Consider the following 25,452-nt stretch of genomic DNA (forward strand, 5'->3'; position numbering starts at 1 on the left):
TGTATTTCTATTTAATGTAGAATATATGTCTAGAAGGGTAGATTGTAATGAAAAGTTCTTTGATTTGGTGTGATTTCAAAATGAGAGTGATTTTCTTGAGTGGTGTGAGGCTACTTGTTTCTAATTCCTTATTCCTTGTAATTTTTATTTTTTCTGCAATTCAATATCAGACTTCTTTCCTTTGTTAATTCTTTTTTTCTGCTATCTTTTCTATTGAATCCTAGAATCAGTAAACCTAGTTCTTCTTGATATCGCTTGGCATTAATAAACCTTACACAACAGTATGATCCATAGAAAGTGACGTAAATAATGGATAAAAAAAAAAAAAGAAGAAGAAGAAGAGCAAGAGTATAAAGACAAAACATACCGATAATTTTTTTTTTACTTCTGTTGTTCATGTAAAGATGAGATTCCAACTCGAAATATTCTAAGAGAGGAAGAATATTAATATCAAAATTGAATTATAGTTGATCTTCGCGAGTAACCCACTTGAAACCACATACAATTAATTAATTGATATTTATTTTGGCAAGGAAAGTAACTAGTACATATGTATATTATGAAAATTATAATGATTGGAATAAAAAACAACAACAAAAAAATATCATGGCGTTTTTTTTTTTAAAAAAAGGTTGATACAATCATAATATAAAATTGTCAAAACAATTAAGGTTGTCCTCAACCTTTCTTTATCTTTTAATTACCCTGCCTCTACTCCCTCTTCAAGTTGTTCGCAATTAAGTACTTCATACAATGCGAAGAATTATTCTATGGTTGAGCACCACCGCTTTGCTGTCATCATTCTCTCTTCTCTCATACAGCTACCCATTCGACGAGACTGTATCAGGTGGAATGGGGTCAGGTAGTTTGACTTATATGGTGTATGGCTTAGGCTTGGGCAAGCCCTTGACTTTCCCACAGAGCAGAGCATTGTCAGGAATGTTGTACTCATCCCTAAGAGAGAGTTCAGGGGAGAGAACACTAACATAGAGCTGCTGACCAAGGTATGTTTTCTCCCACATCTCAGACCTGATGTTCCACATCCCAGCGTTATCAAAAGTTAAGAAGATGGCAGCCCAGGATTTGGGAAAGACCTGGATAGTAGTCCTGCTCACTGCATCAAGGAGATTATAGTTCTTCCTCTTCTCAGGGGTCCAAGTGCCAGGCTCAATACTGTGTGCATATAGATATATTATTATATTAATCAATATAATTAGTTCAATCTCAATTAAAAAACACATATAGAATATTAGCTTGCAAATTTGAGAAATCTACTTAAACTAATTAATTAGATAAAATATATACTTACGCGACCGCAAAGAAGGAATAACCATCCAAATGGTATGATTGCATGCTCTTCTCGTGGTTCTCGAAGATTATTTCAACAAAGTTGCGGAAGGTTTGGTTGAGGACATTGGGTTGTGTGACAACCTTACCAATCTTAGCTGATGGCATGTCCTTGATGGTGTTATATTTGAACACCTTGTCTGCAATCCCATAGTACTCAGCAATTTTGAGAGGTGTCTCTGGATCAACGTGAGAGACGCCATTGAGGGCATAGCGAAGCTTGCCACCTTCTCGGCTAGCTGAGTTTACGAGCTTAATGGTGCGGGTGATGTTGATGGAACCGTAGTGGTAAGAGCCTTGAGGGTTAGGCCTAGCAGCACTGGCTGTAAGGTTCCAGCGGAAGGAACGGAATTGATTGAGAGACCAAGCCCATCCAACTGGTGCCTCAGGGAGCTCAGGTGATGCTGGACCCTTGCCGTTGGTGTAACGAATGATGCCCTTGGCGGTGAGAATCTGTTTATTGAATCGGGTGGTAGTTACCATGTAGTAGTCTTTGGGAGCTTGGTTCGCTGTCACGAGGACACTGAAGCATTGTCCAACATGGACATCGAGTGCCTCATACACGTTTTGCACCACATGGGATCCCTCCATCTCCACAAGCTTCATTGTATGGCCTTGGATCCTGAAATTGAGAGTATTCTTGATCCCAGCATTGCAGATCCTGTACTTGTAAGTTTTTCCAGGCTTCATTGTGAAGAGAGGCTCATCCTTGCCATCTCCCTTGGCGTTTTTGCCATTGATAAGGACACCAGTAGGCCTTGCAAGAGAGCGGCCGTCATCCAAGTATTTCCTGAGAGTGGCATGACTGCTGGTATACCAGTCATTAAGTATGACGGTGTAGTCATCCTCGGGATCAGCATAAGGTACAGGGATGAGTAGGCGGCTGTTGATGCGAAGGCCGCCAAAACCTCCAGCTGCACGGTGCATGCCTGTGGTCGGGTAGTAGATGTAGCTACCAATCTGGTCCTTAACCTGGAAGTGGTAGGTGAAGTTGGTTCCCGGGAGGATTGGGCAGTTGGTCCCAAGCACTCCATCTTGCCATGAGTTCTTCCTTTGTTGGACGCCGCTCCTGCATGCATGGATTTATTTATTTTGACCAAATGAAAATTCAATTAAACAATATTATATGTGTGTGTGAAATTAAGCAAATTAAAGAAATTACCATGTCAGAAGGAAGGGCTCATCAAGGTTATTGAAGACATTGAGGACGATGTTGTTGTTGGAGGTAGAGTTGATGTTGGGACCTGGAAATTGATCGTTAATTAGAATGACTTGCTGAGGAACTCCCAGAGGAGAGCGGGTACCATAGGTGACATTCCATGTGAAAAACAAGTAGGGGTCTTCACCCTGGACTCCCAACATGGTCCCTGCAGAGAGGCAGAGCAACACCATTATCATAACCCCAGCCATTTCGATGATCGGGTTATGTAGTAATTAACCCTTATTTCCTCGCTTGGATCTAATCACAACGAAATTCAAAATTCTCTCTATTCCTCCCTAGTTAATGGAAGAAGATATATGGATTTGCCTTCTTCTCTACATTTTCAATTCTCCTCCCTCTCTTATACTCGGATCCTCCATGCATATACTAAATATCAACCATTGAATTCCCGCAAATTCCTCTGTCCTCATTCTTTGCTCTGCCCCCTTGCATTTCTCCCTTCCTCACATCTCACATAATCAAACTATACGACCCCGAGTTTTATGCATTGCTTTCCTAGAATTTTGCTTTGGAAGACATTACCTCCTGCCTAAATTTACACGTACGGTTGGGAGCCTAGCACCACCTTTTTCTTATTATATACTCTCCTCCTCTTTTTTTTTTTTCTTTGTTTTTTTTTTTTGAAAAAACTACTTACACACACATGTTGATTCTTATTTTTTTTCTCCATATCCTCTGTTCAACCCCCCCCCCCCTCACTCTCATTGTGCTAATTAATCCTTAATTTGCTAGGATGAAGTCTCAAAAATTCAAGTAATCTAGGAATAAGGCTCCCGAGTTAGATAATAGATTAATCTATTGATCCTAATAATCTCATTCATTCTCCCTTGCTAAGGTGATTGATAGCTTGTATTTGATACTTGGTAGGTTAAAATGGCATGTAGCTAATACTAGGGGTGATCAAACAAACCGGAAAACCGGAAAAACCGAGAAAACTGAAAAAACCGAGAAAACTGAACCTAGAAAAAAAACTGATTAAACTGATTAGAATAGTTAGAAAAATTCCCGGTTCGGTTCGGTTTTTGATTTTGTAATGCAGGAATCGGTTCACCCGGACTGAACCGAACCGATTTAGAAAAAAAAGGTCCCTACCCACCACTGGTATAAATAGAAAACGATGCCCACTCTCGCCTCTCTCCCGACTCTCCGCGCTAACCCTATTTACACTACAACACCCACCGGCCGTCCCCCCTCTCCCTCGCCACTAACCCTAGCCAAAGCACCCGCCCCCGTACTAGAGCACTCGCCCCCTCTCGCCTCTTCGTCTCTCCCTCTCCAGTCTCCTTAGACTTAGAAAATAGAAACACAGAGATCCAAAACAGTTCCTCCTCATCCTTTTCTTTCAGTTTGTGTTTCCAGCGTTTGAAACCATTCAAGCCTCTCAAAAACAAATCGACGTTCCTCTTCATCTATACAAGATCACAGGTACTCCACAGTCTCCACTACTCCGAAACTGAATCAGTTCTATAGCATTGAATTTTAATTTTGTTTTTTTCCGTTTTAATTAATTAATTAATTAATTAACTAATGGCTGCTCGTATTTTGCCTAGATTTACCTGTTTATCATCTATTTAATTAATTGTATTTGTATTTTTTTTCAATGCAGGGGTCAAATTAAGAATAGAGATACGGTTGCTGTGTTGATTTTGTTGAATGCTCAAAAATCAATTTATAAGGTAACCATAAGCTTTGAATACTTGGTTTTCAATTCTGGTTGATGTGAACTATATGCACTTTTGAATAGTTTGCTGGAGTAATGAATACTTGTGTTGCCAATTCTGGTAAAATAAGTGAACGACATTGTTTGTGTGTGAAATTATAAAACATGTTGTAAATGAACACATTATATATACATAAAAGACAAAATGCAGATATTCTGATTGCTTCTTGTTATGTTGTAGTTCATTGAACAGAAATTATTATCATTTATCCTCCTAGAATTTGAGTTTTGTTACTGTCTCTTGTTATGTTGTAGTTGATTATAGTTCATTGTGTATGCCTCTTTGTTATGTTGTAGTTGATTATAGTTCATAAGTTTTGTTACTGCTCCAGGTTTCCACACTAAGCTGCATTGTGCATTACTGCATTTCAACCTTTTATCTGTTTTGGGCAATCTGTTTTTGGGCAATTAGTTTAGCACGTAGTTATAACATGGTAGGAATATGATGGTTAACATGGTAGTATTATTAGTTTGGCAATCTGTTTTAGAGCAATCTACTATATGGTAGTGCATTTCAACTTGCTTCATGTATGTTAGAAACCCGGAATAAGTATAACATATAAATGTAGTATGTATTTTATTTTTTTTTACTCATAGTTGTTGGCTGTTGCACTTGCATCATCGCTATATAGTATATACTGCATATTCCAACATGCATAAATATTAACATATTTTTTATTCTAACATGTTTGATTTTTTATTTTGTAGAATTCAGTGGAAAGTTGCATCTAGCAACAGATGATAATTAGTTCACAAATTGATGCATTTATTGAAAACATATGGTAAAAATACTATTTTTTATTTTTATATCTTCAAATTTAATTTATCATGTTATAATTCTATATTTTGAATTTCAGGTATCAAAGTGCAAATGAAGATTTATTTTTTTGGCTTGGAGTGTTTTATGATAATGTTATTTGTTATTTTTTCTTTAAGCCCTTTGAAGGTATTGGTTTGTAATTTGAATTAATTTGGATTTTAACTTATTGGTATGTGACTGTGTGTTATTTAAACTGTTTTGAAGCAGGAGAAAAAAATTAGGAAGGTAAAAAATATATTAAACACAAGATTGACAATAACAACTTAATATAAATGAATATTTAGTGGTAAAAAATTAAATATACTTTGGAATCTTTTAAGAAAATTAGATATTATTAACATCAATTATAAACCCATCAGAAATCCACTAAAAGCCCATTACGAAGTCCATTAATAGCCCATTACAAAGCCAAAAGGGAGCCAGAAAAATAACCATAGGTTTTTCTGGTTTTGGACCTCAAAAACCGGACCCAAACCGAACCGAAACCGGTCAGTTTGGACCGGTTCCGGTTCGGTTTGGGTCCCTTTTTTTTCCCCCGGTTTGGTTGATTTTTAAAGGTAAAGACCGAACCGAACCGAAAATGATCACCCCTAGCTAATACCTGCAAAAGATCTCCTATGATGGAGGTGAGGATTCCTTAATGCTTAAATAAGTATTTTTTTAGAGAGAAAATACAATAATACTCTATAGAGAGATGCTCTGAAAATATATATGCAGTTGTAAATGAAGATTGTGAATATTTGTTCTGAAGATCTTATGGTGTATTTATAACCCATGAGTCTTGCCCTTTGGTGAAAAGGAGAGATTGAAGTGTGATATCATCTTTGTGATATTTTGAGCTGTATTGTGAGTTGTATTGTGAGCTGTATTTCATGACTGGTTATGAAAAACTTTAATACATCCAGTGGTCCTGGTGGAGTATAGACCTGTTTAATTAAGCCTATTTGTTAAAAAATGATTTCTCTATGATTTTATATAAAAATCTACAAAATTGATGTTGTTAGACTCAATTATCTCTTGGGTTTGGCCAGCACCAAACCCACCGCACTTAGGCTAGGCATACTACTAAGCCCATCCGTGGCTAGGTTGCTACTGCCAAGCTTAGTTGTGGTTGAGTCTGGCTAGCATCAAACCTATCATGCTTAGGGCTTGGCACACTATCAAGCTCATTCATGGCTAGGTTTGGCTAGTGCCATACCCAATATGTTTTTACTGGGCGTGTTTATATTCTAAAAAATTTATACCCTTAAGTTTTTCTTGATCTTATGTTATTTGGTAAGGACAAACTGATAAAATCTTGCTTCATCATTAGACCCCCAACCTTCGTAATATAATAATATGCGAAGAATTTAATTAATTTCCCAATTTAGGTATAGAGATGAGTTTTGCTAATATAAAAAGGAGATGTAAGCTAGAAAAAAATGAAACAATATGTATCTAGATTGAAATAAATTCTTTTAGACGTAAAATACCAAGAATCTATACTTAGAAAAATTATAAGAGATTGAGGATATTATTTCCATCGTCTAAACAAATTCCTAAATGGTTGTGTGGAACCCAAAAAGGATGAACCTATACTTAGAAATTTCTAAGTGATTACAGATTCTTTGGAGAATGAGAGTATGTAGCTTCCCAGTATTGTCATGGGGTTTAAAAGCTCTCTACTAAATAGTGGTCATCATGATCATTCATTTTGTTTTTGTTATTTGATGGGGCATGAGAGTCACCACTAAAAAGTGGTGATTAGATGATGTTGCTATTTGTACTAAAGAGACCAAGTCTATCCATTGGAGAATGATGCATATAACATTAAGGAGACTAAGTCTATTCCTTAGAGATTGATGCATATAGCAATGGGGAGATCACATTTATCCTTTGGAGATTGATGCATATAACACTAGAAAGATCATATATGTAACAACCCAGCTTTTTCAAAGCCAAAATCGATGGTGAATGTTTTTTTTGTCATCGGATTATTGATGCTTTCACAATGTCATTCTGCGAATTTATAAATGTGTTCCATTCATTAGTAAGGCACAACCCACATAGGGTAATGTAAATCAACATCCCATAAATAATAACAGTGCACATTCTCGCAATGATATTCAGGGGTTTATCATAATAAAATTTATTTCTTAGTATAGTACAATATTCAAGTGATTTCACCATACAACCTTCTCATAAGAGAGAATACCACATACATGAATTTATAACATCATGTTTACATGTCCATACATTTGTGTTAGTGTTCCATTACAACTATCGATACCAGTCATTCCAAAAGTGTCGAATAGTAATTATACAATTAGTACATTCGTTCCTACAAAATACATAACACCGATAACAAGTGAATATAGTTCTTTTCAAAAGGTGTGAGCCATGAAACATATTTCCTTACGCACCTTGTTGATGTGAAGTCCCTGTTACAACACAAGATAATTTTAAGCATTATAATTAATTTAAAAACATAGAAATGGATAATTAAAGGAATATTAATGATACTTTTCATTTACAATCCAAAAGAGTACAATTCTTTCATTTCTCCTTACTTACGTAACATCACCCTTAGTAATTCGTCTATTATCAAGGTTAATTACAATAATCAAAATTAGTCATCCATCTCGAATACTGTTAACTGAAACCAACCCTCGAATTCAAACTGGTCATCACTCTAGGTTGCCCTTAATCAAAGCTAATCATCAAACACAACTTGATCATCCTCCTAGGATGCCATTAGCCGAAATTGATTAAAAATCATAACCTAACCATCCGTCTTCGATGCCATTAGCCGAAGCTAATCATCAAATGCAATCCGGTCATCCTGCTAGGATGTCATTAGCTGAAGCTTGTCAATAATTATAACCCGGGCATCCGTCTCGAATGTCATTAGCTGAAACTAATCAACAATTATAACTCGAGCATTCTTTTAGGATGTTATTAGCCGAAGGTAATCAACAATACAAAATAGGACTCAACGGTACAAAAAAATTGATCCACTATGTTGATTGAACATATGATCAACTAAATTACACTCGAGAACTCGCTTAATTTGATGGTTGTCCCTGTACTTTTTATTATTATTATTATTATCATTATTATCCCTTTATTCGAATTTGGATTATATCAACCCTTTTACTGATGATTTTAATAGGTATTAAACCCTCCGTTAATATTATTAGATACGAAAATCTGTTAAATTAGCTGAATAGTTGATATTACCACTTGTGCGGGTATACTTGATTAAAATTAAAAGAAATATATAAATGAATAAAACGGGAAAATTAAAGAATTGAATTGATGAAGATTGAAAACAAGAAAGAACAAGCTTAAAATAAACTATTTGCAGTACTTTCATATTTCTTTTTGTAAGTAGTCTCTCTCTCTGCCCACATGAAATTAGTGCATCTTCTCCGCAATAGCAAATGGTAAAAGATGATGGTGTTCTTACTGATAATGGAGACTATATTAATTATGCCAATGTCTTGTTCCTTGGTCAATGATGGGTTTTTTTTTTATGTAGTTTTAATTAATTACTTCTTTATACATTCTCTTTCTAGTAAAATACCATAATGAAGCTAAAACTTTGAATTCGTCATTTTCTAACACGTCATCCAACCTACTAAATTAAGAAGGATTATATATTAATTACAAATCAAGATTTGGTGAAGGAGTTGATATAACCATAAATAAAAAGTTAAGGAGGCAGGTGATTTTTTAGCCGGTCAGCCATGTATGCATGCAATAAAACTCATGGGATTTAACCTTGACGGGTGTAGCTTAACTGGTTATCAAGTTCTGAGTTTGCTCCCTATAGATTATCGGTTTAAATCTTACAAATCTCAGGGTTACTGGAGACTTATATGGTTGTTAGCTTCAGGACCCGTGTAATTAATCGAGATGCATGCAAGCTGATCCGGACACCACATTAAAAAAAAAAAAAAAAACTCACAAGATTTAACCTGCACATAATAAGATATCGATGATATTCATGTTGCCCTCAAAAATTGATGATAACTTTGCCTCCACTGTCCTGTAAGAGATATCAGCGCAGCACCGTTTCATCTTCTTCTCTGTTTCAATAGTCATGCCCTAATTTTAAGTTCTTAAGATGACAGACAAGGTCAAAATAACCAAAAGCTGTTTCCATAGATGGACCAGACAGGTACTCTCCCCACTTTTATAACATTCGATCTCTAAATTAACATAGCATCTTCTCTCTCTTTCATTTTCTTTTTTATGAAGATATATATATCGAGCCTTAGGTGTCTACCATATTAACTTCTTACAAAGTGTTTTTCGATTAAACAATGTTAGTCTTGTCATGAAAAATATTCAATTTTGTCAACTTTTATGTTAACCAATCTATTTGATTTAGAAAAAGAAATCTTAATTTCAATTTCAATATGGATTTGATTCACATCTCATGTCCCAAGAAATATGTACCATAAGAAAAAGGGTATTTGTCAAATATTTTAATTTGCCACTCATGATATATTGATAAGTCTTACACTAATTTCCAAGTTTAAATTCTCGATCGGTTTTAGCCTTTACTAGCTTCAAAATTTTATTTCTGCAAATGTCCTAATTAATTAAACTACATATGGGGATTTGTTCCAATTTGATTAAATATAAGTATAGTAATTGTTTAGAAAAATTATTTGGATTTAAAAAAAAAAAAAACCAAGGCAATTCCTTACACATTTGACACAATATTTGAATTTCATAAAAAAAAAAATAAGGCAATGTTTTAGACATTTGACTGAATATTTCTCTATATTAAGTAACAAATTGGTCATAGTTGGTTGCGATTGAAACAAAAATGGTGGAAAAGATAACAAAATAAATTAAAAGCCTTTAAAAAAGAAAAACCCTACTCATTTGAAACAGGGGAAAAACTAAAAGCATTGATCATATAATCAATCACGTCAAAGGCACTTGATATGAATTTTAGGAAACATGAGTTGTGGGCATGCATCTGTTAATTTTGTAAAAGGAAAAAAAAAAAAGAAAAAAGAAAAGCAAACTAAGGAGTGCATTAAACTCGGGGTAGATCCTCATTTATTGTTTTGAATGTGAGGAAGGGAGCAATGCAAGGGGGGAGAGCCTAAGAGAGGAATATGCGGAATCGGATGGTAGAATTTCCTTGCATGCATGGTATAAAAGAGGAGGGTACGCAGCGCATTCCAGATGTAGAAGAAGGTAGATCTCTCTTCTTAATTATAGAAGAAACGAGATTAATTGTGTGAGGGGGGAAGCTGAGGAAAGGGTTACACGATCCAAAATCACACACACAGATCAGAGATGGCTGGGGTGATGTTCATGGTTTTGCTTTGCCTCTCTGCAGGAGCAATGTTGGGAGTCCAGGGTGAAGACCCTTACTTGTTCTTCACATGGAACGTCACCTACGGCACCCTCTCTCCTTTGGGGGTTCCCCAACAGGTGATTCTCATCAATGATCAATTCCCCGGACCCAATATCAACTCCACCAGTAACAACAACATTGTCATCAATGTCTTCAACAACATTGATGAGCCCTTCCTTCTGACATGGAGCGGCATCCAGCAGAGAAAGAATTCATGGCAAGATGGAGTTCTTGGGACCAACTGTCCAATCCTCCCAGGAACCAACTTCACCTACCACTTCCAGGTTAAGGACCAGATTGGTAGCTACATCTACTACCCAACCACTGGCATGCACCGTGCAGCTGGAGGCTTTGGCGGCCTTCGCATCAACAGCCGCCTACTCATCCCTGTACCTTATGCTGATCCCGAGGATGACTACACTGTCGTACTTAATGACTGGTACACTAAGAGCCACACTGCTCTCCAGAAGTTATTGGATAGCGGGCGCTCTCTTGCAAGGCCTGACGGCGTCCTCATCAATGGCAAAAACGCTATGGGAGATGGCAAGGATGAGCCTCTCTTCACAATGAAGCCTGAAAAGACATACAAGTATAGAATCTGCAACGCTGGGCTCAAGAATACTCTCAATTTCAGGATCCAAGGCCATACGATGAAGCTTGTGGAGATGGAGGGCTCCCATGTGGTGCAAAACGTGTACGAGTCACTCGATGTCCATGTTGGACAATGCTTCAGTGTCCTCGTGACAGCCAACCAAGCTCCCAAAGACTACTACATGGTGGCTTCCACCCGATTCAATAAGCAGGTTCTCACCGCCAAGGGCATCATTCGTTACACCAACGGCAAGGGTCCAGCATCACCTGAGCTCCCTGAGGCACCAGTTGGATGGGCTTGGTCTCTCAATCAATTCCGTTCCTTCCGCTGGAACCTTACAGCCAGTGCTGCTAGGCCTAACCCTCAAGGCTCTTACCACTATGGTTCCATCAACATCACCCGCACCATTAAGCTCGTAAACTCAGCTAGCCGAGAAGGTGGCAAGCTTCGCTATGCCCTCAATGGCGTCTCTCACGTTGATCCAGAGACACCTCTCAAAATTGCCGAGTACTATGGGGTTGCAGACAAGTTGTTCAAATATGACACCATGCAGGACAGTCCACAAGCAGACATTGCTCACGCTAAGATTGTCTCACAACCCAATGTCCTTAACCTCACTTTCCGTAACTTCGTAGAGATCATCTTCGAGAACCACGAGAAGAGCATGCAATTATATCACTTGGATGGTTATTCCTTCTTCGCAGTCGCGTAAGTAATTAATTAATTAATTAACTAAACAAACGCAGATGCATGCAGTGAATGTTTTTAAAAAACTTATTGTGAATATTTATAACCAACTAATATTTATAACCAACTAATTAATTAATTAATATGCAACAGAGTGGAGCCAGGCACTTGGACCCCTGAAAAGAGAAAGCACTACAATCTTCTTGATGCAGTGAGCAGGACAACCGTTCAGGTCTTCCCCAAATCCTGGGCTGCCATTCTTTTGACATTCGACAATGCTGGAATGTGGAACATCAGGTCAGAGATGTGGGAGAGGGCTTATCTAGGACAACAGCTGTATGCCAGTGTTCTTTCCCCTGCTCGCTCCCTAAGGGACGAGTACAATATTCCTGATAATACGTTGCTATGTGGCCTCGTCAAGGACTTGCCAAAACCCGAACCTTACAGCATCTAATATATAGAGCGGCTGATCCTCCATGTGTTAACCCTTTCCAATTTGTAGTTGCCATAACTTTTTTTTCTTCCAATTATTATTTTTTTTCATCAGACAATTGTTCTGTTCTTTCTCCCTTTGATGTAGTCAGAATAATATTGAATTCAATAAAACTTTACCTTCTGCTTCTCGTACATGTTTTCTCTAATCTCAAAGAAGAGGTCTGTCTCGGTTGATGCGTTATTAATTTTAAATGTTCAAGAAAACAAACACATTTAAAAGGCAATGCCTATGATTATCTTTAAAACATTAAAATAACAATATCTTGGAGTTATAAACTACGAATGTTTTTATTTATTCAGTGTAGGTAATGATTTATCTACTCACTTGGTCAAAAAGATATATCTTATTCATTTTGTAATTTTACTAATTAATGATCTATAATTATGATAATAACTGATAATTAAATATAATTTTAAAAATATTATTGTTATGTTATCAATTGGAGTAGAAAATATTATTTAAGTAAATAGAAACTAAAAAAATATCAGTGTCCTTTTATTACCTTTTTCCTTGAAGTCTTGATAGATCTATCATCTTCAGTGTGGAACATAGATGAGGTATATGTAATATATACCTTAGTTCACTTTAAGGTAGTCGGTGGAAAAAAATCAATACATCTCTCAAGAACTAATCAATAAGAACTGGATCAATTACCAAACAAAAAAAAAAAAGAAGTAGATCATCCAATCCTAATATCAAGAACTAAAAATCTTTAAAGAAAAAATAAAAGTGGAGAAAATATAAAATCTACGATCACAAAAACTAAAAAATATTTTAATGATTTTACGAGAAGACAATAGAAAATTTAGTTTTATGCTACTGATGGATGATCAGTACTAGAATACATATATTGAAGTGGTGGCATCAAAACTGGAGGTATTATCAGCTATTTTTTAGTTTTACTTATCTATCTATTATGGTAATTTCTTCATAAAGCCATGAGTAAAGAAGTCTTCACCAGAATTATGGCTTGTCAAATTGCTAAAAAAGCATGAAACAAGTTAAAGTTGAATTTCATGGTGATAAAAAAAAGTTTAGAAAGATGCAAATTTTGAATTTCAGAAGACAGTTTAAAGCTCTGAAGATGAAGGAAACAAAGATTCTCAAAGACTTCTAAAAAAATTCAAAGATTATGAATCAAATGAGGCTATTGGGGGAAGATTTTCTTGATTCAAGGATAATAGAGAAGGTTCTGATAAGTTTACTAAAGAAATTTGAGCATAAAATTTTCTCTCTAGAAGACTCAAAAGATTTTTCATAAATGAGTCTTCAAGAGTTAGTAAATGCATTACAAGCTGTGGAGCAATTAAAGCAAGCTTATAGACAAGAAGGCACAAGTGAAGGAGCCCTTGTTATAGTTTCAAAAGAAAGGAGTCAGGCAAAGAACCAAAGAACTCTTACAGGAGAAATCAAAAAGGAAAAAGAGAAAAATAAAAAGGTTTACAATCAAATAACTAGTAACAAAGCAACTACACTAAAGGGAAAGAAAGGAGAGCACTTCCCTCCTTGCAAATACCATCAGAAAACAAATCACCTTGAAGTTTATTGCTGGCTCAAGAATGCACAATGCAAAAAATACAAGCAATTTGGCCACATTTAAAGATTTTGTAAGAACAAGGCAGATGCAAAAAAACAAGCTCAAGTTGAAAAGAATTTAGAAGCTAAGGAAGAGCTTTTGTTCATGGCAACAATAGAAGAAGTGTGTATCACAATCAAGGTAAACAATTCATCATGGCTTATTGATAGTGGTTGTATTAATCACATGACTATAGATTTAAGTTTGTTCAAGGATTTGTATAGAAGCTATTCGTCTAAAGTCAGAATTGGTAATGAAGACTATGTGAAGGTTGAGGGAAAAAGAATGGTTGAAGTAGACACTTTGTCATTACAAAATCTCTAAAAAACATAGTTTATGTACCTAAGATTAATCATAATCTTATTAGTATAGGACAACCATTTCAATTTGGTTACTCGTTGTTTTTTAATGATGAAGTATGTGACATTAAAGACAACAAAGGGGTATTATCGCTCACTATTAAAATGATAGATAATAGCTTTAATGTTGATTGGAAAGAAGTCTATTTGTGTGCTAACACTATTGTTGAAAATGATTATGTTCTATAGCACAAAAGGTTGAGGCATTTTAAGTATGCAACCTTAAAAAAGATGGCTAATTTACAGATGGCCTCTAATTTATAAAAAATACAAAAACAAAATGACATTTGTAAAGCCTGTCATTTAGGAAAGCAGACCAGAAGTGTTTTTCTTGATAAAATTTTAGAGCTTCAGTAAAACTCCAGTTAGTATACATAGATATCTGTGGCCCTATTCAAAATGAATTTTTGAATGGTTCAAAGTACTTTTCTCTGTTTATTGATGATTATAATATGTATTGTTGGGTTTTTTTTTTATCGAAGGCTGATGTATTTGTTGAGTTTGTGAAGTTTAAGATTCTAGTTGAGTTAGAAACATAAAACAAATTAAAGATGTTGAGGTCTAACAATGGGTTTGAGTATACCTCTAGGCAGTTTAAGGGTTATTTGGTGAAAGAAGGGATCAAACATCAGTTGACAATGCCCTATACTACATATCAGAATGGGGTTAGTGAGAGGAGAACTAGAACGTTGATGGAGAAGGCAAGATGTTTGCTATATGAGAAGAAAATGCCATTAAAATATTGGGTTGAGGCAATGGTCATTATCAAAACCACCAAAATTTTTTTTGACTTTTTTTTTTTTTTAAGACTTAATTTTGTATAGCACTGTAGTGAAAGCCAAGTCGAACCCAATACAAATTATTCTAATTCTTCTTACAAGAAACTAAAATAAAGACTAGAGATTAATAATAAAACTTAAAGGAAAATAAAACTCTGAAAAAAAAAAACACAAAAGATAATTTAGTGTTTATATACTCGGTTCAAAGAGATTTTCATTCAACAAATTAGATTGATCATCAAATAAAATAAATATTCTTTTAATTCGAGAAAATACTAAAATTCCTTTAAGCAAGGAAGATAAAAAAAAATTACATTAATTGAATTAAGATTGAAAACCAATTTTTATATTTGGTGATAAAAGCTTTAAGAACGGAAAACGATCAACTATTCCAAGCTATCGTTAAAAAACTTAACGATTTTTACTTGTCTTATTCTTTTAACCTCAAAGTTAAATTAACCAAATTCATTTATTTTTCTTCCTTCTTGATTCAAATCAACAATTACATATTGAAAATTCACAAAAAAAAGCATGCCTATTGCAAAAGCTATTCAAAAGATTGAATGAAAAACAATAGCTTACTTACCAAATTCAGGAAAAATAAGTACTTGAATGTCAAAAAATAAAGTTAGAAATATCTCCTCTCACAATCTAACACAATAATGGAACAAAACTCCTATAAACTAAAAGCTAAAGTTTAGTTTATAGCAACTGGAAAGTTGAAAAACATAGAAGAAAAAAATGTCGCCTTCCTCTTGTTTCAACCATGTTTTGCTCTATTTATTCTCTTTCTTAGCTGCTGAATTTCTTCATGATTCTTAGGCTAATTAATAATCCTTATGCTATGTAATTCCTTCCTTGTTTATCTGGTCCTTAGAGTTGGTTAAATCTCTCAGAATTTGTGTTGAAAACGGACTCTGTTGTTGTCACAACTCTATTGTAATTCCAACTCTGTTGTAAAATAAACTTTATTTTTGACTTGGTTTCTTGCACTACCCGACAATCTTAGCTTTATTCTTTCATTCATGACATGTTAGAGGTTTGTTCTGCCCCTTTTTTGGATCCTAAAATAAACTCTATTTTTGAATCGTTTCTATGTCAGACTCTTAGCCTTTAATGGGATGCTCGGCACCTTAAAAAAGGAAACATTCGCATTAATAGAAAATATTTTACGAATTCCTTAAACTTTGCTGATTCTTCTACAAATTCTTAATATGCTTATTTATGCTTAAAACATAGTATAAAAAAAATATCATAAGAGGACTACAAATATATTTATTGTATGCTTATCAGGCAATAAACACAACTTCCTTCCCTCTCAATCGTATGGCCACAAAAGCTTTGGAAGATAAAACTTCCTATGAAATATGGTATGGTTTTAAACCCAATGTTAATAATTTAAATGTTTTTGGCAGCCCTTGTTATGTTTTGTAACTTAAAGTTAAGAGGAGTAAACTTGTTCAAAAGGCAGATGTAGGAATTCTTATAGGCTATAACACTTAATCTAAGGCCTATAAAATCTATGATTTGAAACTTAACAAGGTGGTGATTGCTAGAGATGTAAAATTTTCAGAAAGTGTTATATGAAACTGGAAAATTGCTTTAACTTAAGAGGAGTAAACTTGATCAAAAGGCAGATGTAGGAATTCTTATAGGTTATAACACTTAATCTAAGGCATATAAAATCTATGATTTGAAACTTAACAAGGTGGTGATTACTAGAGATGTAAAATTTTCAGAAAGTGCTACATGAAACTGGAAAATTGCTTTAACTGAAGGGCCAAAACAGAAGCAACAAAATGGAATGGATGATGGAAAGGATGATGATGTTGATGATGATTAGTACTTAAAAGTGCATTTTTATTAAGGCTTTATATCATCGTTTGCACTAAAGTATCATTAAATTCCCTAACTAAAGCATGTTTTATAATAACAAGTCTGATAATATAATATATCTTTAATTTATGGTAAATGTTTGTTTTGAATGCAGGTATATCTCACAATTCAAAGGATTGATTAATGTGATTAACTATTAAAAGTGAAGAGACAAAAAGAGGGCTAGGCTAAGAGAAGAGATGCTGATTTAATTCCAAATTAGAGCATCATTCGGTTATTGGATCATAACTGGAGTTGTAGAACTCGGATTTAGGTCTACTTTATATGGATGGAAAGCTAAGACAATTGCCCAAAGATTTCATGGAACAAATGGCTCAAATTCTGATATTAGCAATGACATTTTGGCCAGCCAACAATATCAATAACCAGCCAACAATGTCAATAACCAGCAGCCAACAATGTCAAAAACCAGCCACCAAATCAATGGTTGGCCACCAACCAAATAGTTTGTCAACCAAGCAATAGTTCCACATCTTAGCCTATAAAAGGAGGCATTTGCCATGTATTTAGTCATCTTGGTTTTGAGATCAAGATCATGTTCTTGCTTTCTTTCTTTATATTTTTGTAATGCTTAAGTTTTGCTTTCATTAATCTCTTGTTTATGCTTTTCATCATAACTATGTTCTTATTTTGTTTATTTATGTTTTTCTTCTTCATTATGTTTAGCTAAGTTAATTATGTCAAGGTGAAAAGGTTTCACTAATGGTGTTAGAATAGGTATAATATAAACTCAACATGGACTTCAATGTTTATATCTAAGAAAGTTTGTTATTAACATGTTTTATCTTTTTATCTTACTAATTCTTAATATCTTGCTTGTTAAATGGTTAATCTAGATTTGTGTTGTATAACACTTGGTACATCAAATGCTTGATCCTTCATAGTCTTCGGCTGACATCGTTATTATGATAGGAACTTGATTTGTTGTTAACATAAGCTAGCAACATGAATGTCTGATGATATTTATAAGTATGATGTTACTTAGATAAGATGATTAATATGATCATGTTAATAAATTATAATGAACTAATAACGATAAATTATTCGATTGGAACCTCCTTTGTGTGTGGTTTCCAATTGAGTAATAAAAAGAGTTTATATTATATTTATTTGAAATACCATTAGTGGATCCTCTAACCTTGACATCTGTTTTATTATTGTTTAATCCTTACATCAATATCACTTCCCAAAACTCTCTTCAACTCCTTTTCTGTTATTATTCTCTTCAAATCTTTCTCTTTATTTGTAATTTATACAATTCACCTCTCTGTTTTTCGACCCCGGTCTTGTCGGGTTATTTATTACTTTGACACTCCTGCACTTAGGATAAGACATCAACTCTTTGATCGTGTCAAATGACAAATCATTGAGGGGGACAAGGTCTTTAGATGATAATTACAGCAGGTGTAATGTTGTTGTAACAAAACCAATAAATTTTGAAGAAGCAATCAATTCATAAGTTTGGGTAGCAATAATAAAGAAGGAGCTCACCGTGATTGAAAAGAATCAAACCTGGATATTGATAGACAAATTAGTTCACAAGAAGGTAATAGGCGTGAAATGGATTTTTAAAACTAAATTAAATATAGATGGGAATATTAATAAGTACAAGGCAAGGCAAGGCTTGTAGTAAATGGGTATTCATAGGAACCATGTATTGATTTCACTCATACTTTTTCTTCAGTGTCTAGGCTTGATACGATAAAATTTTTGCTTGTTTTAACAGCTCAAAGTGCTTGGTATATCTTTCAATTGGATGTCAAATTTGCATTTTTAAATGGCTTTTAAGTGAATAAATATATGTTGAACAACTTGATGGTTTTAAAGAAGAGAATGCAGCAAATACAGTATATTTGCTAAAGAAGGCTTTATATGGACTTAAAACAGATTTCTAGGGCCTGGTATGGCAGACTAGATAGTCACCTTTTAAGCTTAGGCTTTGAAAGGAGCATGAATGAAGTAACTTTGTATGTGAAACATGCTAGTAAACATAAGCTAATTGTGTCAGTATATGTAGATGATTTGTTGATCACAAGTGACAAAGAGCAACTGGTAGAAGAATTTAAAGCCAACATGAAGGATAAATTTGAGATGAATGAACTTGGTTTGCAGACATATTTTTATAGGCATGAAGGTAACTCAATATGCACATGGTTATTTTCTATGTCAAAAGAGGTTCTCTTTGAAGCTATTATATAAGTTTGCAACAAAAAATTGCAAACCAGTTAGTACCCCTATGGTACCAAGAAAGAAGTTTGAAAAAAGAGGATGGAGCTCAAAAACAAGATGATAAAGCTTATAGAAGTTTAGTTGGCAGCTTGTTATATTTAACTGCTACACATCTAGATATTGTGTTTGCTATCAATTACCTTTCTAGGTTCATGCAAAGTCCAAGTTAAATTCACTATGTGGCAGCCAAAAGGGTTCCAAGATATCTAAAAGGGACCATAGAGTTTGGCATACATTTTGTGAAATCTAGTTTTATTAAACTTGTTTTTTCTAACCGTGATTGGGTTGGAAGTGATGATGCAATGATGAGTACCTCAGGATATTGTTTTCTATAGGAGGAAGTATTTTCTGTTGAAATTCAAAGAAGCAATCATTAGTTGCATATTCTACTGCAAAAGACAGAGTACATAGCATCTTATGTGGCAATAAAGCAATTGATCTGCTTAAGGAAAATGCTAACTAATCTGGACTTTGATCAATGAAGTCCCACAAAATTGTTCTGTGATAACACTTTAGCAATAGCTATTTTAAAAAATTATGTTTTTCATGATAGGACTAATCACATGAAGATTAACAATTTCAGCAAGAAAGGGAGTAGAGTTAGTTTATTGTACCTTATCAAAATAGTTAGCATATTTGTTTACCAGGTCTTTAGCTAAAAACATATTTAAAGCAATAAGGGAAAGGATTGGAATGTGTAGCTTTGACACCAAAACATCAAAGAGGAGTGTTGAAGTGGTGGCACCAAAGCTCAAGGTTATTATTAGCTATTTTTTAGTCATACTTATCTACATGTTATGGTATTTAGGCTTAAGTTTAGCTAGATATTTACTTGACTTAGAATAAGTCAATGTAATTACATAATCCCTTAGATAAAGAAGGATATAGCTGTTATGATTCTTTTTCTTTATGATAATTGATAAACATCTTGTAATCTTTGATTTTATCTATAAATAAAATTTGAGGGATGGCAATAACCTCTAAGTTCTTGTTCTGCTCTTGATTCTTTGTTCTTCGAGTAAGCTAAGTTTTCTAAATACCATTTAAAAGGCATCTTTACAAGCTGTCTGAGAGAGACATGAAACTGAAGCTGGACAAAACATCTGCTATGAGCATTATTGATAGATGTAACAACCTTGCCAGTGCCACACTATCAAAATAAAATAAAAAAATTTAACAACTACAATTATCTGATTCGTTTCTTCTGTTATTCACTACATAGAGCGCACTGTAAACTATCTCCGAAACTTTTCTGTTCATCATCATACAGATAAATCGGATTATTAGACTTGAATGAGAAAAAAAAAATAGGGAAGATTGAAAGAACAGAAACACAAACTGACCACAGTCACACCCTAATCAAACATCTACTTTGATGTGGCAAAGCAACCCCTTGACAGAATACAGAGTGATATGCTTCTTCACAAACCCACTATAGTCTTCACCGTTTCCTTTTTTCTCTCTATCTCTCTCTGCAAACCTTCAAATCACAAGCATTCATCTTCGAGGGGGGTCTTTGGTCCGAATATTAGCTCCTGTCATTCCTTCAATTCGATCTTTGGTTATCTCCACAAAATGACCCACAATCTCATGAAACTGCTTCAGTCCAGAAAGTGGGAGAATTATGGAGGACCTATCATTACCTGCAACCTGCATTTCGACAACATTCCATCACGATTTCAAATGGACACCACAAGCCTTCACTTCACAACACAGAATCATGGATACGTAGCTTTCCTGGCCCTGTATAGGGGCAGTGCCCATTGGCCATTGATACCTCTTCTTAAATAGAAATTTACATTTTATCAAATATTAATCACTCCACCCTTCCCACGGCCAAAAAAGAAAAGGAAGAAAAACTCTCATTGGACTATAATTAAAACTTCTCTTAAAATCTCACCTCAGAAATCCTCAGAAAATGACCTCTGTTGTTGCTACCCAGATCAAAGAAGAATCTTTTCTGATCAACTCTGATTACCTTTGATACCCCCAGATTACCAATTTCATCCTGTGGGGGCAGGTCAACCGATCTGTCTACATTCAGTTCAGAAGTAGGCGCGGGTGATTGGCTACTGTGCCCAGATATGAAGCCAGCCCCTACGTCATCAGAAAGTCCAACAAGTTGCTCTGAAGTTTCAGAACTTTGCTGTTTTGGCAAGCATAAAAACAGATGGATGAAATAATCACAAGTGAGACCCCCTTAATAAATGAGAGTTTTTCTTTTTAGTGGAAAAAGGGAAAGTGATTGCACATGTAACACCACGTCACCTGATTGGGCAGCATAAAAAGTCTTGATGCTTCATTGATCTCAGCCAGAATGTTCCTAAACGCTGCCCACCCTTCATCCCGCGAACTTCCAGCAGGAATAATAATAGTACTTCGGTTTCTACTGACAGAAGCTTCAGACACCTGTACAAGTATGTCCATTAGAGAAGTGAACTTCGATCATTGTAGCAAGTTGAATAGTCCCTGAAGATGGGGAAAAAATGTACAAAGAACACCGATTTCCTTTTTGTTTTTTTTCTCAAAGTGACAGCATGCTTAATGTCTGAAAGTTCTGCTGCTCTGTCACTCTTGCATAAGTTCAATCGTTCTTTTGCACGCAAATTACATCTCCTAAAAGGCAAAAACCTAAGCAGACTTTGTATAACTTACCCAGGAGTTTTGAAAGAATGAGCAAATGCTAGTGATGATCAAAAAAATATGTCAAGATGTTATTACATTCTTTTCCTTGATAGTTTTTCTTCTCATATTTCATTGAAGCATAAATATGGCTTTATCTCTTCTTCTTTTTTTAGGTGATAAACTTTATATAGGATGAAGTTTCTTTATCATGTTCCATTACTTCCCATCAAGTTTCCTCATTATACAAAATTACAATGTACAAGTTAGGAGATTTTGAACCATGTTTTGACTTTGTGGCATCAACAAAGACTCCCAAAAATAAGGGGTGTATAAAATAAATTATACAATGACAGAAAGAAAGGTTTTGAAGCTGAAGGGAACAGTAAATTTGATAAAATATACAGCTTCTTTAAAGGAACTTTCCATAAAAGTGGATTTTCAGGACATGCATGGCAATCCCTCTAGTAGAAATTGATCATCCCAAGGGATGGTGATTTTGATGCAATGGCCACGAATAGCCTAAAATGGTCTTATAGGTTGCAAGTTCATACTAGGTTCTGGATCCACTATAGATAGGAAAGACAACTTGATGTGGTCAAGCTAGAAGAAAGTGAAGGTTTTGAAGAGTTAGATGGGGATCTGCCAAAGTTAGATAAGGGTTTGCCACCAACAGGTATGCATAAAGCTTACCAGATGCATTTATAGATTTGTGAGACACAGCTACACCCAAACCAATAACTTGGCAATAAAAGGCCATAACTTTCGATCCCCCAATATTAGGTCCTGAAGATATTGTTTGAGCCAACGTTGTTATTTTTCCGAATTTTATATTGTTTTTGGATATCTTGTTATTTTTTCTTTTTATTTAAGGATTCTGATTTTCTTTTCTTGTCAAGGTCGGTTTCTGAGATATAAACCTCTTAGAGAGGCAGAATATATCAACTTCATTATCATAAATAAAACTACAAATTAGGGTTCTTGTTGTGTTAACCCTATTATGTCAAACTCTGTCATTCTTGTTGTTGTCTTCTTTGTTTTTGTGTTTCCATCTACATCACAACTCAGACAAATTTCTTTCACTAATTGACGTTGGAAGGTATGAGCACATTAAACATTTCCTAGAAGAAAGTACGTTCTTGAAAAGAGTTGGCAGCTTGCAAACTATAGTCATTCTATAGTTGATAGAGTAATGCTCAGAGAACTTATATAAAGGCGATTGCAGCTCCCTAGAACTCTCTTCCTAATAGCATGTCCATGTGCAGCATGGAATGGTCACAACAGAGGAGAGTTTACGAGAACAGTAAGACCTAGGCAAAAATCTTGTTTCCATTTTGCTCTTGTGATTTAGAATGACCAATGTTTAGACATATAGATGTATATAGACTTTTGTTGAAACATCCAAAACTGGGAAATGTACAAACTCTTTCATACAAAAGCCTGCCACTACATGAAGCCTGGTTGTATGAATCCTATACTCTGCAAGGATTGTACGAGATTATTGATATCCTACCAATTTGTCCATTTTTTTATGGAAGAATAGCATAAGAGCATGGAAGTTGACCATTTAACAGAAAGTGCAAAGATAAAATCCTGTCCATGTGTATGTTCTTAACAGTTCTCAAAGACAGCGCCTAGGTTAGCCTTAATTTCAAGTACAGCATTATTATTATATAGGAACTAGTTATTAGTTGGAGGAAAAAATAAAAAACAACTAGAAGGAGGGAAGTATACAAAATTTTGGAGAATGAGTTTCTCCAAAAGAACAAGCTAGAGGCAACCAAAAGAAGGGAAATAAAAGCACCCTCAGATCTTCAGGAATATGGGTAAATGAAGTGCATATAAAGGCTCTTGTTGCATCATAGCGGAGTGAAAGAAGAAATGCTTATCCTATTTCTATCCTGGGTAAATAAATTTCTAGGAGATGACAAGAGTAAAAGGAGCTGTAGTCTCGGCAGCTGCTTCATGAAGAAGAGCCCACAGAGTGGCAGAATGATATTTTATTGAAGTACGAGGTTAAGAGGTGGCAAGCCCTCTCAATCCTATGTTGGGATAGATAAAAATAAGTACCAGGTAACGACATAATCTCTCTCTAAGCCTTAAACCCTAGACCATGCCACGGAGCATAAAAGGCTGTGTATAGATAAGCATGGCTTGTTGTCGGGTCTGCTTAACAGCAACAAATAAGAAGCATAGCATAGCACAGCACAGTGTCACAGCAAATAGATTGAGAATTAATGTGGTTATTAAAAGCAATTAAAATAGGAAGCATAGCATAGTTTTATTTTATTATGTGGGGAGCAATGATGTAAATTTTGGAGGGGGAACAGTGTACCTTCAAGAAGCGGCCCCTTCTGTTTTCACCAATGTCAAAGTAGAAAACCTGACAGTAATGGAAATGGGAATTAATTAATTGGAATTTGGAATGAATGGTAACGCTATTGGTGATTAGAGATAGTGGTAACAGAGAAGGAGTGGGAATTAAAAAGAATGCCTTGGTGTCGAGCTGCAATTCCTTGCTAAAGAGGTCCTGATCATCAGCAGAATTATCAACGTAGTGATTGATGAGATCCAAGAACCAAGAAATCCCAGAGAAGGGGACGATGATGGTGGACCTGGTGGCTGAAGTCTTCTCCGATATCTTCAGGTAACGACCCCGAGGATTCTCTTTTAGATCAAAATAGAAAAGCTTGTGTTCCACTTGTAGAGTCTTACACATGAGCTCAACATCATTCCCTCCTCCTCCTCCACCCGCTGCTGCTGCTCCACTGCCACTACCTCCACCAGAATTCCCCTCCATCTAGTCTACTAAATAATAATAAGTAATTTTGATTTAAAAAAAAGGACTGGTGATGGAGGAGGTAGATCTGAAAGATAACGATAGATTGCCACACACTCCAATCGGGAAGAGCAGGAGCAGCAAAAGCAAGAACAACAATAAGAAGAGTAAGATGTGGAATTTAGAGGTTTAGGAGGAAGATCGAGGAGGAGGATGGCGTAATGGAATTTTGGTTTAGGGTTCGGAGAGAGAAGAGAAGAGAAGAGAAGAGGGGAAGGGGAAAAAGAGAAACTGAAGCAAGAGGGATAGTGAACGAACCACCATACCATTGACTTGGCCCCATTTTCATTTGGTTTTTTTAAAAAAAAAATAAGGAAAATATAATAAGACAGCCAGTCTAGTCTGTCTGGTAAAATAAAATTACAACAACTACTCTCTGTGTCTCCCTCTCTGTGAAAAGTGAAGTGAAGTCTCCCTCCTCCAACTCAGTGAAACTCTTTTGAACTGAACTCAAGTCAAGGACTGAACTGAACGACTAAAATAACAACAAGACAAGGCTTTTATTTATTTATTTACTTATTTAACTGCTCGCTTGGAGTTGGCGAGCAAGCAGGGCCCTTAATTTGCACAATTCCCTTGTCTTGTTTACCCCATCTATGCATTGCTGTTACTTACTTATTACAATCTAGCCCACTCCTGTCCTCTTCCTTTTTTTTCCTTCAAAAAAAATATAGGATGCAATTCTACTTCTAAAGGTTACTAATCCAACTTCCGGTGGCGTTGGATAACTAAATGCTGTAACCATCTCAAAGCCTGCCCTACCTCACATGTTCAGCAGTCAAGCAATAATACTCACATTGACATGGGAATGGCTTCGACATCTCATTTCTCAGCAAGGAGTTGTGTCTTTTTAAAATCTGCATATTTTTCTTGGCCTGTTGGTAGATTTTCATGTTCACACATATC

At 35.2% G+C, this 25,452-nt stretch overlaps 3 protein-coding genes and 1 long non-coding RNA gene across 4 annotated transcripts; 2 read left to right on the forward strand and 2 right to left on the reverse strand.

Annotated features, from left to right (window-relative positions):
- Window positions 1-505: 505 nt before the first annotated feature.
- LOC7483226 (L-ascorbate oxidase homolog) lies at window positions 506-2,900 on the reverse strand. The gene is made up of 3 exons (XM_002299051.3): window positions 2,510-2,900; window positions 1,310-2,416; window positions 506-1,173 (listed from the first exon to the last, which is right to left on the reverse strand). The coding sequence occupies exons 1-3, from the start codon at window positions 2,755-2,757 to the stop codon at window positions 873-875; spliced, it is 1,656 nt and encodes a 551-aa protein (XP_002299087.1). The 5' UTR covers window positions 2,758-2,900; the 3' UTR covers window positions 506-872.
- An 813-nt stretch (window positions 2,901-3,713) lies between these two features.
- Window positions 3,714-5,302, forward strand: LOC112329039 (uncharacterized). Its single transcript, XR_002984539.2, has 4 exons — window positions 3,714-3,994; window positions 4,176-4,245; window positions 4,998-5,071; window positions 5,147-5,302. It is a non-coding gene; the product is annotated as an uncharacterized LOC112329039 (long non-coding RNA).
- Window positions 5,303-10,300: 4,998 nt separating this feature from the next.
- On the forward strand, window positions 10,301-12,377 carry LOC7457680 (L-ascorbate oxidase homolog). Its single transcript, XM_002297573.4, has 2 exons — window positions 10,301-11,771; window positions 11,904-12,377. The coding sequence occupies exons 1-2, from the start codon at window positions 10,411-10,413 to the stop codon at window positions 12,202-12,204; spliced, it is 1,662 nt and encodes a 553-aa protein (XP_002297609.3). The 5' UTR covers window positions 10,301-10,410; the 3' UTR covers window positions 12,205-12,377.
- A 7,799-nt stretch (window positions 12,378-20,176) lies between these two features.
- Window positions 20,177-24,991, reverse strand: LOC7483220 (transcription factor Pur-alpha 1). Its single transcript, XM_006368463.3, has 5 exons — window positions 24,202-24,991; window positions 24,043-24,090; window positions 21,354-21,494; window positions 20,986-21,231; window positions 20,177-20,735 (listed from the first exon to the last, which is right to left on the reverse strand). Exons 1-5 carry the CDS (start codon window positions 24,505-24,507, stop codon window positions 20,583-20,585), a joined length of 894 nt encoding a protein of 297 aa, XP_006368525.3. The 5' UTR covers window positions 24,508-24,991; the 3' UTR covers window positions 20,177-20,582.
- Window positions 24,992-25,452: the final 461 nt, after the last annotated feature.

The sequence above is a fragment of the Populus trichocarpa genome, chromosome 1, assembly GCF_000002775.5.
Source record: "Populus trichocarpa isolate Nisqually-1 chromosome 1, P.trichocarpa_v4.1, whole genome shotgun sequence".
Taxonomy (NCBI): Eukaryota; Viridiplantae; Streptophyta; class Magnoliopsida; order Malpighiales; family Salicaceae; genus Populus; species Populus trichocarpa.

What these genes read in the sequence shown, in the direction of transcription:
- LOC7483226 (XM_002299051.3), bottom strand. Translation starts at nt 2,757, where the DNA reads ATGGCTGGGGTTATGATAATGGTGTTGCTCTGCCTCTCTGCAGGGACC. An exon ending in GAGCCCTTCCTTCTGACATG is followed by an intron (nt 2,417 to 2,509) that starts GTAATTTCTTTA and finishes CCATGCATGCAG; the next exon opens with GAGCGGCGTCCAACAAAGGA. An exon ending in TATTCCTTCTTTGCGGTCGC is followed by an intron (nt 1,174 to 1,309) that starts GTAAGTATATAT and finishes ATATGCACACAG; the next exon opens with TATTGAGCCTGGCACTTGGA.
- LOC7457680 (XM_002297573.4), top strand. Translation starts at nt 10,411, where the DNA reads ATGGCTGGGGTGATGTTCATGGTTTTGCTTTGCCTCTCTGCAGGAGCA. An exon ending in TATTCCTTCTTCGCAGTCGC is followed by an intron (nt 11,772 to 11,903) that starts GTAAGTAATTAA and finishes AATATGCAACAG; the next exon opens with AGTGGAGCCAGGCACTTGGA.
- LOC7483220 (XM_006368463.3), bottom strand. Translation starts at nt 24,507, where the DNA reads ATGGAGGGGAATTCTGGTGGAGGTAGTGGCAGTGGAGCAGCAGCAGCG. An exon ending in AATTGCAGCTCGACACCAAG is followed by an intron (nt 24,091 to 24,201) that starts GCATTCTTTTTA and finishes CATTACTGTCAG; the next exon opens with GTTTTCTACTTTGACATTGG. An exon ending in TTTTTATGCTGCCCAATCAG is followed by an intron (nt 21,232 to 21,353) that starts GTGACGTGGTGT and finishes TTGCCAAAACAG; the next exon opens with CAAAGTTCTGAAACTTCAGA.